The sequence below is a fragment of the Pteropus alecto genome, unplaced genomic scaffold, assembly GCF_000325575.1.
Source record: "Pteropus alecto unplaced genomic scaffold, ASM32557v1 scaffold461, whole genome shotgun sequence".
NCBI classification, from domain to species: domain Eukaryota; kingdom Metazoa; phylum Chordata; class Mammalia; order Chiroptera; family Pteropodidae; genus Pteropus; species Pteropus alecto.
In genome coordinates this window covers 2,084,766-2,099,613 of record NW_006431079.1, presented here as the reverse complement: position 1 = coordinate 2,099,613, position 14,848 = coordinate 2,084,766, and the positions used below count along the sequence as shown (strand labels likewise).

At 38.1% G+C, this 14,848-nt stretch overlaps 1 protein-coding gene across 1 annotated transcript; it reads left to right on the top strand.

Annotated features, from left to right (window-relative positions):
* The first annotated feature begins 808 nt into the window (after positions 1–808).
* Positions 809–14,381, top strand: LYVE1 (lymphatic vessel endothelial hyaluronan receptor 1). Its single transcript, XM_006905638.1, has 6 exons — positions 809–893; positions 4,666–4,837; positions 4,946–5,085; positions 12,627–12,926; positions 13,567–13,645; positions 14,195–14,381. The coding sequence occupies exons 1-6, from the start codon at positions 809–811 to the stop codon at positions 14,379–14,381; spliced, it is 963 nt and encodes a 320-aa protein (XP_006905700.1).
* Positions 14,382–14,848: the final 467 nt, after the last annotated feature.

Here is a 14,848-nt window from a genome sequence, read left to right as displayed (position 1 = left end):
GTAAACTGGCAAGTTCCTTGCAATCTGTGAGGTCAACCAAGGGTTGCCTCGCCTAAAAAAAAAAAAAAAGTCAAAAACCCTTTTGCAAAATGTAAAATGATTAATTGTATAAATTGCCACCCTAGTTGTGTTTCTTAAGTATGATTTTTGTGTGTCTGGTTTCTTTGAAGAAGGAATCACCTGTAGTGGCATTAAAAAATTTAAATGTATAAAAGAAGTCCCAAAGGGAGGCATGAGATTCTGTCCTTGTGTTTAAATGGGTATTTGCTTTCATGAGCCTTAGCATAATTGCCCCACAGATCACAAGGATATGCAGCTGGAATAAAAAACTCATTGATGATGAGAGGAAAATCACAATCCATGCTCGGTCTCCTTTAGAGACAGAGACAATTTTAGGAGTATATAAATGAATGGGCTCCATAGGCAATAATAATGAACATGGAGAACTGAGCTGGTGGGGACGGTGGGCAGTGGCAGGGAATATGGGAATTGGGGAAACCTTCAACAGTTCACACTGTGCTATCTGCCTTCCTCATTTCTTTGTTTTCTGAGTCAGCATTAGCTAAATTTTCCAGAAAGCCATCCACAAAGTACAGCCTGGCCATTCAAGAGACATCACTCATTTCCCCCAGTGACCTTCACAAGTCAGAAGCTTGAAAGCAGGGAAATCCGGATGTCTCAGTTATGAAGTGAAACAGTGGGAGCCCCAACGTATTTCCAGAACTCTCCATCCAGACTGGTGATTGTATGCTTCTATCACTACCAGTGACTGTCTGAGGTTTTCTCTGGCTCTGAAGAGATTGGTACAATGGCCAACTGCTTCAGCCTGGTGTTGCTTTTTGTCTCCATCTGGACCACAAGGCTTCTGGTCCAAGGCTCTCTCCGGGTCGAAGGTAGGTTTCTTAGCAGAATGCCAACCTGAGGCAAGGCAAGCTCTTACAACCTGTCCTAAGCCTACTAAGTTCTTGACTGTGGATTGCTGGGAGCAGGGGTGACCCTCAATGTCAACAGAAGACCTAATTGGTAGTATTGGTCTGCCAGAAATATTTTCACAATATTGTCAATTTCATCAAAATGATTCACATTTACCTTTATGTTACCTTGACTTTTATTTTTGATTATGGACTACTTTTAATGAAAATATTTTAAAACAAAACATTGAGAAGAGATCATTTGTTTTTAAAAGTGTTTTATTAAAGAAGAAAATCATGATTGTGAAACTTTCTAAGCAATCACTAAGCCTGGGGAAAATGGCTAACTTTCACAGAATATTAGCCTGTTTTATATTTTTGGAAGTGCCAATATAATTATTTTAATTTTATTATACTATCATGGAATGCATATATTTTTAATATGCAGTAAATAGCAAATTAACTGAAAAATTTTTTGAGAAAATATAGGTTTAAAAATTAACCATCAGCTCTCTACCAAAAGAATAACTTGAAATGATTTCTGGGCTTCTGCGATGCCTAAATGGTAACCTCATTCTGCATTGTAGGCAAAAAATTGTAAGAACGAATCACTCATTACAGTTCTGGGCAAATGAAACTCTGAGTACTTTAAAAGGAAAATTGTGTATTCCTATATTGGAAGATGCTCTGAGATATAAAATATGTCAGGAAAAGACATCTACAGTTGATTCATATATTGCTGTATTAATTTTATAAGAGAGGTTAAAGTTATATGATTGATTTTTTTCAATTACTAGAATAAATTTGGTCCTCTTTGAAAACCCCCTGGGAGACTATTCACTTTTCCCCAAAGTATGGCCATTACTCAGGCTATTTTGGAAATTGTTCTTTGACAATGACTGTATTGCGTTCTTCAGACCATTCTCAATAATGGCAAAATTTTCCTAAGGAAATTAAATTTTGGGGAATAACCAAAAGTTATTCAGAACCACGACTGAGGAAAAGGTGGCTGAAGAAGGTGAGTAGATGAGGATAGGAGTGAATATTTTCAAGAGCCTATTATGTAGAGATACAGAGTTAAATATATAAAATGTATATTTACATATATATTTTTTATGTAAAATATATTAAAAAGAAATGACTTAAAATGATTTCCGGGCTTTTGAGATACCTAAAAAGTGACTCTATTCTGCATTGTAGGCAAAAAAATTATAACCACAAACCACTCATTACAGCTCTAGGAAAATGAAAATCTAAGCACTTTAAAATTTAAAAGGAAAATTGTATGTTCCTATGCTTGAGAATAGTATGGTAGAGAGCTGGTGGCTAAATGTCAAACCGATATTTTCACAAATTTTTTCTGTTAATTTGCTATTTACTGCATATTAAAAACACATGCATTCTGATAGTATGGTAAAATTGAAATTAAAATAATTATGTAGGAACTCCTTAAGAAGACATTTTATTCATGAAGAAACAGGCTCAGTGAGGCCAATGACTTGCGTAATGTTAACAGGCAGTAAATAATAATGGGTTTAAGGTCAACTCTGACTCCTAAGCATATACTATTTCTACCTTGCCTATTGTTTCCTGAGATATCTTAAGAAAGAGATTACTGGGGTACCCCTGAGATACCAGCTGCCTATTTTTGTCCTTAAATGAAATAGGAAAGCTTAAAATTGATGAATATTTGTTGACTATCTACTTTAGACCTAGCCTCGGCTAGGTACAAATTATCTCATTTAATTTTGACAAAAATTCTGTGAAGAAGATATAACCATCCCCATTTTACAGATGAGAACACTAACTTGCCGAAGATCCCATAGCCAATTAACAATAGAAGAAATAGTCAAAGCTAGATCTATTGCCCAAAATAGGTCTACCATTACTCATAATAATAATATTCAGAGTAAAAAGGAGGTATGATGAAAGAGTATAAAGACTAATTTATAGTACAATTAATAAATCTTTAAGTATTCCAAAAGAAATAACCATAAGAAGTTTGAGCAATAGCAAGCCCATGGGCTAAATGAGCCAAATTGCAGGACAAATGGTGTAGTCCAAGAGTTCAGCTCTAGTTTTGTGTGTACGTGTGTGTGCATGTGTGTATGCACATGTGTGTGCATGTTTGTGTGTGTGCGTGTGTTCATCTTTTCCCCATAGCACAGTGGGAAGAAGAACAGTGTCTTACTTGAGAACTGGGGTTTTAGAGTCAGTTGTAACTGGGTTTGTGTTCTCAATCTGCCATCTAGTTGCACTATATCCGTGGGCTTGGGAAAGTTACTTAATCTCTCTGAGCCTCAATTTTCTATTAGAAGAAATGGTGTTTCACACAGAATAGCACAGTAGATTATAGAAGTGGGAATAAATACTGGTTTTAGTATCAGTGTTGGTGTGGGTATTAGCGCACACAGTCATAAGAGATTTTTTTGTCAGAAACACTCTTATTGGGGTATTGGCTCTCTGATCTCTTTTTTGGCGAGAACAGGGTCTGGAAGCAAACAAGGCCATCCACAAATATTGTACATCATATGCATATCCCTTCCCACAGCCTCGTGCTCCAGAGCACAGCAAGGTTACATGGAAGACTTAAGAAATGCTCCTTCCATTTTTAAGAAGACACTTCCTTTAAATACCAAGCTAGAAAGTGGTTGAAGCATTTGACTGGGCATCCAATGCACAGATTTGTGTACAAGCAATTACTTGGGAGATTGAAATACCCTTTTATGGACTTTCGTGGATGAAGCTCAATAGGAATAATGTATCTGAATGCAATGCAACTCACAATTTCAGAACTCAGAGGGAAGGGATCGAAAGAACTCTCAGATTCATTTTAAGTAAAATATTATTCACATCTTAACTGTTCAACTGCCTCAGCTTCCCTAGGGAGACTAATTGTTAAAAGACTAAAACCAAAATGCTTTGAAGATAACACAATGGTAATATGTTATTTATGATTTATTGAGCACCTACTGTGTAGCAGGCACTATGCTAAGCATTTTTATTTGAATTAACTCATTTAACTCTCACTACCCTATACAATAGATATTGTTACTCTCTCAATTTTATAAATAAGGGAACTGAGGCTCAAAAAAATGAAGTAAGTAGCCTAAGTTCACAGAGCTTGCAAGCGATATAGGTAGGCTAGATTCAAATCCAGGTCTGAGTCTAAAACTTTACTTCTTTTATTTAGTTTATCTGCTATGCAAGGTTTACTGCCCAGCTCCTCCAGGAACTTCTGAGTAAGCCTGACCCCTAATGGTCAGAGAAGACCTAGGACTAAGAAAGCTCATATTATACCAAGTGCAACATTTTTCAGCCCATCTGAGAAACAGTGGTGTCCCCAACCCACATTGGTTTGGAGTACTGCTAACTATTCTATTAACCAGAGCCCTGAATTCTATCTTTCTCAAAGTCTCAGACCATTCATTTTGTAGACTCCAAAAAAGTTTGCAGCATCAACGAGACCCCATCACATGAACTGGTAGCTGAAGCCTCCACGTAGTGAACAAGGCACCTTAATGCAGTTTGATACAGTGGACTCAGATCTAATGAGAGGTACAGCTTTGGTCAAGCTAAGCACCCACCTAATCCAGCAGGATATCCTTGTAGGAATTACTTCTAAACTTATATCCCAGCCACAATGACCTCACTGGGGCATCAAGACAACAATGCTCTTCTAGGAAGAGGAGCCTAAGGGCTACGAACAAGGACAGCAGCAGAGTGAGGATCTCTCCATGTGATTCCTTTGCAGAGCTTTCCATCTCAGTGCAATGCAGAATTATGGGGGTCACCCTTGTGAGCAAAAAGACAACAGAGCAGCTGAATTTCATAGAAGCCACAGAGGCCTGTAGGTTGATGGGACTAACTTTGGCCAGCAAAGACCAGGTTGAAGCTGCATCGAGGTCTGGCTTTGAGACGTGCAGGTGAGAAACCGCTGCATTCATAAACATGGCTGGAGCTCTTTTCTTTCTGTGTCCTTGTCAGCCATAGAGATAAATGTATCCATTCAACTAATGTGTATTCTGTTACAGCTATGGATGGGTTGCAGATAAGTTCTTAGTCATCCCTAGGATTATTCCAAACCCCAAGTGTGGAAAGAACGGGATAGGCGTCCTGATATGGAGAAGTGGACTCAACCTAAAGTACAGGGCATATTGTCACAACTCATCTGGTAAGTCAGATCTTCGGTCTCTCCATTTGGTATGTTTTCTCTGGGTTTCTCTAGCAATATGAGATGTCTGGGAAGAGTGACCCTGAGCAGCAGCAGAAACAATCATAGTGGGGGTTATTTAATCCTCCTAAGACTGACTCTGTGACCAGGCTAGAGGTGGCAGTATGCCCCTCAGAGGAAAAAGTTATGGAAATATGGTTGAATGGCAACACAGGGAGAAGGCATCCCAGGAAGCTCCATTACCTCCCTGCTCCATCCTATAAGATAAACAGGAAGAAAGAAAGGAAACATCCACTATGTACAAAGCAATGTACTAAGTTATCTCATTGAACCTTGACAATCTCTCTGTGAGGTATGTTTTATCATTCCCATTTTGCAGAAAAAAAAAAACAACTTAGCTCAGAGAACATAAGTACAGTTGTCTAAGATCTCGTTACTCTAAAGAGTCAAACATAAGTCTAACTCTAAAACCATGCTCTTTCCACTATCCTATATTCTTTTACAGGAGAGGAAATTAAAATGCCACATTGACATTTTTTTAGAACAAGACCCAATCTCCAGTTTATGAAGGAAGGAATTGAAGCTAGAAGGTAGAACTAATTTGCTCATGATCACACAGTCATCTTTTTAACCTTGCTTGGAGACCTTGGCCATCTTAGCCAGGAGCTTTACCTTCTCAGAAAGGTTTTTTGTGGAGATTTTTTGTGTTTTGTTTTTTACTAAATACTTGTTTATAAGAACCTCTGTCTGATTTATTACTCTTCACACATATTTAAAAATCTTACCTTCTCAGGGTCAGATAGCTAAGCAATCATACACAAGGATAGATTCCAAAATCATTCTCTAAGATCCAAGAGCTGAATGTGCATCAACGGCATTATGCTTCCTAAAGGCAGCACAGTGTCAAAGCGGTTCTCTGAATCACAGAGTTTTTGGCATAGGAAAGGCCCTGAAAGACACGTTGTCCACTTCCCTCACTTCACGAATATAATTACTATAGCTCAGAATGGAGATTTTGTTTGCTGAAAGTCTTATAGTCAGGAGTTAGAGTCAAGACTGGAACATAAAGCTTCTTCCAACATTGTTTTCACCATCATCCATTCCTCTGCCACTTAAGACTATCATCGTTGGCTGGGGAATTGGTGATACACATGCCTGCTTATCACATAGTCAGCTAGCCCATGCCTGGCAAATGGCCTGGCCTTTCAATTGCCTGGCCTTCCTGCCAGCTGTCAATGTGATGATATGATAACCAGCCCTCTAGACACAACAAAATGGAGGCAGGGGAAAACGGCTTGGATTTGTGAGTTTCCCCAGTTTCATTTAACTTGTATTTCTAGCCTGTATACTTAATGTTAGGTCTAGAGGCTTAATTATATGTGTGTTTGATATTTTGGGGAAAAATAATTCATAGATCATATCATGTACTTTGGATCACATCCCAACAAAAGGAACTTAATGTCAGTATGTCCCACTATAAATGTGCTAATTTTGATCATTTGAGTAAGATAGTGACTGCAGACTTCTCTAATTAACTCAGAGAGATATGTTTTCCCCTTTGCAATGAGTAGGTCATCTATAGTGTGATATCTTGGCACCATGCAAGTATTCTGACGTGCAACTATCTTTTACCTAATAGTTTAAGCAGCCATGGATGATCCTTGCTGGAATCAATTTATACGGGGGTTCTTTCTTTTTTTTCAGCAAACCACAGACTAACTACACATTCTTTGGCCGTTTCCTGAGGATGAACTTGAGATTTTGTGGAAAGAGGAAAAAAAAAAAGAAAGAAAAGAGTAAGGGTGGGGGAAGAAGTGAGACAGAAAGCTACACACACACACACACACACACACACACACACACACACACACACACACACACACACACACCCTCCTCCCTCCCCCCCCTTATTCTGTCATGGACACATGGCATTTTACTTATTCTGAGTGTTTAATATGTTATAATCAATTTAGAATTTTTATTTTTTGATGCTCAATTGTCCCAAATTTGGCAAGTGGAAGCCCCTTCTACTTGACTTTTGTCTTTAATCCCATCAGGATTTGAGCAATTCTTTACTCTCTGGCATAATAATATGTCCCAGGCTCACTTCGTACCTGTTCTATCCCAGACATGTTATCAGCCATTTATTTCTCCAAGGATCCTTGATTCTTTTTAATGGTTCTTTTTAATGAGAAACTAAAATCTAGATGAAAGTTGTTCTCATTACTAATGGAATTTTCATTGCTTCTCTCTTTGTTTTAGTGGAAAGCTAGAAAAAATATATGTATATCTTAATATAAATATAAATATGTAGTTTATGTATAATATATATGAATACATATATTTCCTACCTGTATACTAAAAAGGATATCTATGTACACATACTGTTGGTTTGCAACCTGACGAGCTTCCCAGGTATAATCTGAAACTGGCCCCTGTATGCAGAGGGCAGAGAAAGACTAAAGAAAGAGGCAGACCACTCCAGATCGGTAGGTGGGAGGTTTAATAAACAAGGGAACTTACTTATGAGGCTTGTCTTAGGCAGCCTCAAGATCAGTTGATTTCTACATTTCCTGCCAGAATCTTAAAAGTTCATATAGAGGCCCTAACTGGGGTCAGTCACGTATACCATCTAGATGCTCTCAACAATGCTTACTATCTCAAGGCTACATCCTCGGGCACCTTCTAGCAATGGGAAGGAATTTAGAATGCAGTGAAGGGGTAAGGGTTCTCCAACTGCCCAGGTCCAGCTCAAAGGTCAACCGGTGGTCGTGTCCTCTTGATGATTTCCCCCAACACACACATATATATATATACAAGTATGCATACGTACATATATATTTTTAAGTTATGGGTTTCTATTTATATTTCTCATTCAAATTTAACAATTCAAGTTTTCTCCTAGTTTACTTCTTTTTATTTCTATCTCTCTTCTCTTATATGAAACATTTGAGTTCCCAATAAATAATATTAATATATTTTCTTATTCTATAATAGTTTCAAAATTACAAAACCAAAATTATTAGGATTAATAAACCTACTAAGTGGAATTTAAGATTTCTTTGCATTTTTTTTTTTACCTTAGAAGATATTCTTCTAAATGTACACTATCAGAGAATTGTGTACCAAAACGACTTGAAAAAATTCACTACTTGCATGGTTATATTGTTATTTTGAAATAAATTAGGTTCACCTGCTTCTGTTTGTCATCTTTGTGAGGGTCGGAGTTACCCTAATCCTCATCCTAATGTGAATCATAAATTTATCACGTTTGTTTTTGTAACTTCCTTTTTTATTATCATCTAGTGAGGTCTACAGATCATAGTAACTTTAACCCTGACCCTCAGCCTTATCCTAAGTTCTTTCTTATTGTTATCTTTGTGAGTTTTGGAGATCAGACCAAAGTTCTTTTAAAGCTCTACATAAACCATCTGCTCCATGCTGTTCCCTCTGCCACAGTGCCCATACTCTTCATCACCTGGCTAACTCCTACTCTTTATTCAAATCTCAAGTGCCATCTTCTCCAGGAAGCCTTCCTTTACTCTTTATTCCTACTTTTCCTCTTGGATTCCAGCCCCATTCTGTGTTTAATATCTATCAGAGCACTTGGCACATTCTAGAGAAATTATCTCTATAAATTGGTGGGCAAGGAGAGCCAGGTCCTAACACTTCCAGATGAGATGCATTGTGCCCGTGACCAGTAAGGGGTCATGAGATCAGACTGCTGTGGCTCCTCACACTATGGCTTTTTTGGCTACACTTAATGGACAGAGAGGCAAAGAAAACTAATTCTTGTAGATCTTATCTACTCTGCCCATACACTATGCTAGGCCCTACACATTTCCTATCTTATTAATCCTCAGTAAAAGGACACAAGTGTATCATTTCTACTTTCCAGAAGTAACTGATGCTTAGATGTACTGTGCTGTGGTCACAATCAATAAGGGGAAAATCCAGGATTTAAATCTTAAACCAAGTTACATTCATGTAGCACCCTCCATGGTGATTGACCACACATCAATAAAATAGGCTTGGGGTGGGTCCTGAGTATCAGTATTTTTTTAAAGATCGCCAGATGAGTCTAAACCACAGCCAGGGTTGAGAATCACTTTTCCCTAGAAGATCTCTAAGATCTAAACTCTAAGATTCCAGACACTTCTAGATTCCCCTATTTCTATGCAATTACAATAATCTTCTTTACTACTAGATTGTATCCTCTCCTCTCTGCATTTCATCCTCCACATACCTCCATTAATTATTATGTTACTCCTCTGTCCCACAACCTTAGGTAACTTCCTATTTGAGAATATGATGTAAACAATGAAGCTTTTTGCATTTAAGTGGGTATATATGAGAACTTTGGTATATTAGTAGGGATGGTTGTGAAGCCCAGTCAAAAATTCCTTCTCCTACAGACTAAATTCCAATTGTTTTAACATGGCTATTTTGAATCTCGATATTCTGGCTACAAACTATCTTCCCAGTCTCATCTCCTGCTTGCAGTCTTTCATGCTCCCAATCATACACACATCCTATTCTCTATGCTCCTTCTCATTTTTCTACTATAACTTCTGCATTTTGGGATCATGCTATTCCTATTAACTGGAATATCCTATTCTTTCTTCCATACTAGATGAGTTGCTCCTCCGTTCCAGTCATACTGGCTTTTGTTCCCCCATCAAACATGCTGAATTCATTCAACTTCAGGCTCTTGGACTTCCTGTTCTCTTTATTTGCAATGCTTTTGCCAAAGATCTCTAACGACTGGCTACTTTTCATCATGCAGGTCTTAGCTTAAGTATCACCTCCCCAAAGAGAATTTCTCTTATCACCCTATCCAAAGTATCTGTCCCCATCCCCTACTCCTTCCAGTTTAATCTTTATCCTATTCAATTTTCTTCTCAACAGTTTCCATACTCTGACATTTCTGGCTTTTTAAAATTATTATTATCTCTATCCTTTCAATAGCATATAAGCCCCTTATTAGCAGGGACTTTTCTTATTTGCACCAAGTCCCTAGCACCTAGAACAGTGCCTCCACAGAGTTGGAGCTCAATAAACATTTGTCAAATGAACACATTAATCCTCATACCCTGTCCAAATGCCATATCCTCTATAAATCCCCAGTGATCTCCCCCATCCTTATTAAAATATTTCTGTCCTCCCCAAAACAGGAACCATCCCTTATTTGTCTCTATATTTTCAGTTCCCAACATAGTATCCCATGCTCAGTATTTTTTCCCCGATATTAAAAAATGTTCATTTTATTAGGGAAAAACCCCGCATATGTTCGAAAAACAAGAAATGTTGCTGAAAGTTCAGGGTAGAGAAAGTCAAGGATGATGTATTTTGAATAGAGATCTTTTCAAAGTGATATAAATAGAATAAAATTATGACTGAATGCACAACAAATCAACCTGAGGGTCAACCCGTCCCACTGATGTGCAAACAGCAACCAAGGCTCAACTACAACAGGAAGGCACACACAACCCTTACTGGGAACACACCTGGAGCACCTGGCTTAGGTGACCAGGGAAGACTGTGCCATTGAACCCCACAGGACGCCTACTATGTAAGGCTACTCTACTAAGACCAGGAGACATAGCAGCCCTACCTAATACATAGAAACAAACACAGGGAGGTAGCCAAAATAGAGAGATAAAGAAACAAAAAGACAAAGAAGAACCCAGTAATTAAAGAACAGAACAAAACTCCAGAAACAGAATTAAACAAAATGGAGACGAGCAATCTACTGGATGCAAAGTTCAAGACACTGGTTTATATGGATACACAATGAACTTAGGAGAAGAGTAGATGAACTCAGTGAGAACTTTAACAAAGAGATTAAAAAAAAAAAACATAAAAATAGAGATAGAAAACATAAAAAAAGAACCAGTGAGAAATGAAGAATACAATAACTGAAATGAAGACTACATTAGAGGAAATCAACCAGAGATTAGATGAAGTAGAAGACTGAATCAGTGATTTAGAAGATAGGGTAGCAGGAAACACCCAATCAGAACAGCAACAAGAAAAAAGAATCTGAAAAAATGAAGATAGTTCAAGGGCCTTTGGAACAACACCAAGCGTACCAATATTCACATCACAGGGGTACCAGAAGACGAAGAGAGAGAGCAAGGAATGAAATATTCAGAGTGATGAAAAGCAAGGACCTACAACCAAGATTACTCTACCCAGCAAAGCTATCATTTAGAATCGAAGGACAAAGATCTTCCCAGAGAATAAAAAGCTACAGGAGTTCATCAACGCCAAACCAGTATTACAAGAAATGTTAGAGGGACTCTTGAAAAAGAAGAGAAAAGAAGGAGGAGGAGAAGAAGAAAAAGATTAAAAATATAAATAATAAAAGGCTATAACTACATATCTATCAACAATTATTTTAAGTGTAAATGAATTAAATGCTTCAATCAAAAGATAGGATGGCTAAATGGATAAAAAAAAAAACCCAAAACCCTCACATGTGCTGCCTACTCACTTCAGATTGAAAGACACATGCAGACTGAAAGAGATGGAAAAAGATATTTCATGAAAATGAAAATTAAGAAAAGAAAAAAGCTAGTAGTAACAATTATACCAGACAAAATAGACTTTAAAACAAAGGCTACAACAAGAGGTAAAGAAGGACCCGGTAATCCCATGTCTGGGTATTTATCTGAACTAACTCAAAACACTGTTTTGAAGGGACATGTGAATCCATATGTTCATTGCAGCATTATTTACAACAGCCAAGATATGAAGGCACCCTGGGTGTCCATTAACAGATGAATGGATAAAGAAGTGGTACATATATACAATGGAATATTACAATCAGCCACAAAAAAGAATGAGATCTTGCCATCTGCAACAACATGTATGGTCCTAGAGGATCTTGTTCTGAGTGGAGTAAGTCAGACAGAGAAAGATAATAATCATTTTGAGGGTTGCCATATGGGAAGGGGTTATGGATTGGGCAAAAAAGGGGATGGGATTAAGAAGTACAAATTGATAGTTACAAAATAGTCCTGGGGATGTAAAGTATAGCATAAAGAATATTACATAGCATAAGTCAATAATATTGTAATCACTATGTATCATGTCAGATGGGTAGTAAATTTATCAGGGTGATCACTTCGTAAGTTATATAAATATCTAACCCACCATGTTGTACACCTGAAACTAACATAATATTATATGCCAATTGTAGTCAAAAAATAAAAAAAAACTATTTAAAAAATTTTTAATTAAAAAAAATAGAAAATTGAAGGAATTTCTATATGGCAGGAGGAATGAGAGAAAGACTGATCAAATGAGGCTGGCCGCGTCAGCAGGGGCCCAGACACGGAGGGCTTTATAGACCATACAGTAGAGGCAGTCGCTGAAGGATCCTACGGAAGGAAGTTATATGATTAGATTTATATTTTTGTAAGACTATTCCAGCTGCAGTATAAGGGGATTGGAGGGGAGTAAGACTAGGGGCAGGAAGACCAGTTAGGAGGCTGTTGCAATACTTACTTCTTATTTCATTTTTCCCTCCCCAACAGATACTTGGATTAACTCATGCTTTCCAGAAAGTATCACCATCGAAGATCCTATATTCAACAGTGAAACTGTAACATACACAACAGAAATGGTTGTCAGCAACAGTATACACTCAGCACCATCTCCTGACATAACTTACTCTCTTACACCTACTCCTGCTCTGGCTTCCACTTCTAGTCCACGAAAAAGAAAATTAATTTGCAAAACAGAAACTTTTACGGAAATTACCACCACATCTACAGAAACTGAACCACATATTAAATATAAAACAGCATTCAAGAATGAATATGTTGGGTTTGGAGGTAAAGCCTTCTGTGTCTGCATTGTATGTGTGTGTGTGTGTGTGTGTGTGTGTGTTTATATATAACAGACAATACATAGAAACTAGGCTGTCTCCAGAATGGGCATTCAAGACCCACCAAATACAGATAAAAGCTTAATGCAAACTCAACTTTCATAAAGTCATAGAACCTGAGGGCTCTTAAAAACTTTAATGACTAAACTAAAAATCATGAGCACAAGATAGTTTCACTTTTAAAGCTCAAAGACTTTTAAAAATAAATTACTATCTATTAATATGTAAAAGTTCTTTTTAAAATATATACCTTAAATACCTATGACTAGAAAGTTTGTTTTCTTAGTTAAAAGTTAAGGATCTTACACTTAATTAACTCCAAACTTGAGAAAATGGACTCTCTCTGTCCTATTGCAACGTATAGAATAGAGAGAGTATGAAAGGCAAGGCCAAGGACTCTACAGGCAAGAGCAAAGAAGCAGACGTGGGCCTAACATCCTAAAGGGCCCCTCCCTGTGTGGTCAGGGAGAGGGCTTTTCTCCTTCACTGTCTTTTGTTTCTATCATGTGTAAAGATGAATTGCTAGAAGAACAGTGCACAGCGCCGTACACGTGAAGGACCCACAGGCCATGTCTCTGTTCCTCCAGGTGTTCCCACGGCTCTGCTCGTGCTTGCACTCCTCTTCTTTGCTGCTGCGGCCGGTCTTGCAGTTTGCTACATCAAAAGGTGGGGTTGTTGGCGCATTGTTAATCTTGTCATCTCTGTGACGCCCCTATCTTGTGTTTTTCCAGGGTTGTTATTAGCATTTTCCTGGTCAAAGTGGTGACAGCAGTTACCTTATACTGTAAATTTTCTCCCTCATCTCACCTCTCCTCCCTACCACCCAGTCTTCCCTACTATTTCAGCACATGCATGTCATCCGGCCTTTAGATATAGGTTATTGGCTGTCCCTTTGAAAATCAAGAAATTAAAAAAAAAAAAAAAGATCGACATCTAGAGGAAAATGTATACGCTTTATTTGATTTTTAATTCTTTGGTTTTGGTGGGAGGATTGTGAGGTCAGCCTAGAGTGTGGCCTGTGAGCTAACTATCTCATTTAACGAATCCGTTAGGGTGCAGATGTGTTAATGTATCCGAATATGCATGTGTTAGCAACTCTCTGAGATAAAGATATCCAGTCGCTGTGCCAATATGGCCATCACAGACAAAGTATTATGTACTGTCATATGCGTTACATGGAGGTCTCTCACTTTAATTCTATGTTTATGCCTACAGGTATGTGAAGACCTTCCCTTTTACAAATGAGAATCAGCAAAAGGAAATGATTGAAACCAAAGTAGTAAAGGAGGAGAAGGCCGATGATGGCAACCCTAATGAGGAACCAAGGAAAACTGATAAAAAGCCAGAAGAGCCTATGAGTCCACCCAAAACTACAGTGCGATGCATGGAAGCTGAAGTTTAGAAGAGAAACAAAACAACACACCCAAGGCTGATTTATTTCCTGATACATATCCTGGTCCTAGATGAGAAAACTAAAAGGGCCAAAGAACCAAACAACAAAGGCCAGCCTTGCTTCCTAACTGGAATCAGCTCAGGGCCACCTTTGGACTGTGTAACCAAAGGAAATTCTCTTCTTACTGCAATCCTTTCTGGATCCTACCCTCCTACCTCTAAAGCTTCCCACAGGCTTTCTAGCCTGGTTTTGTCCTAATAATAGTGGGAGAAAGGAACTTTGCAAAGCACAAGGACCTAAAACAGCTTATCAGAACACATTTATAAAGAGGCCTCTAAGCTAGCTGAGGATAGGTGAGTTGAGAGCCAAGAAACCACTGAGACCAGAGCTTTCTCTATTGACTCCACAACCCAGATCCCTTCTTCAGCTCTGAAAAGGAAACATTTATACCACCTGGCATGTCCTTCTGAGCCAGG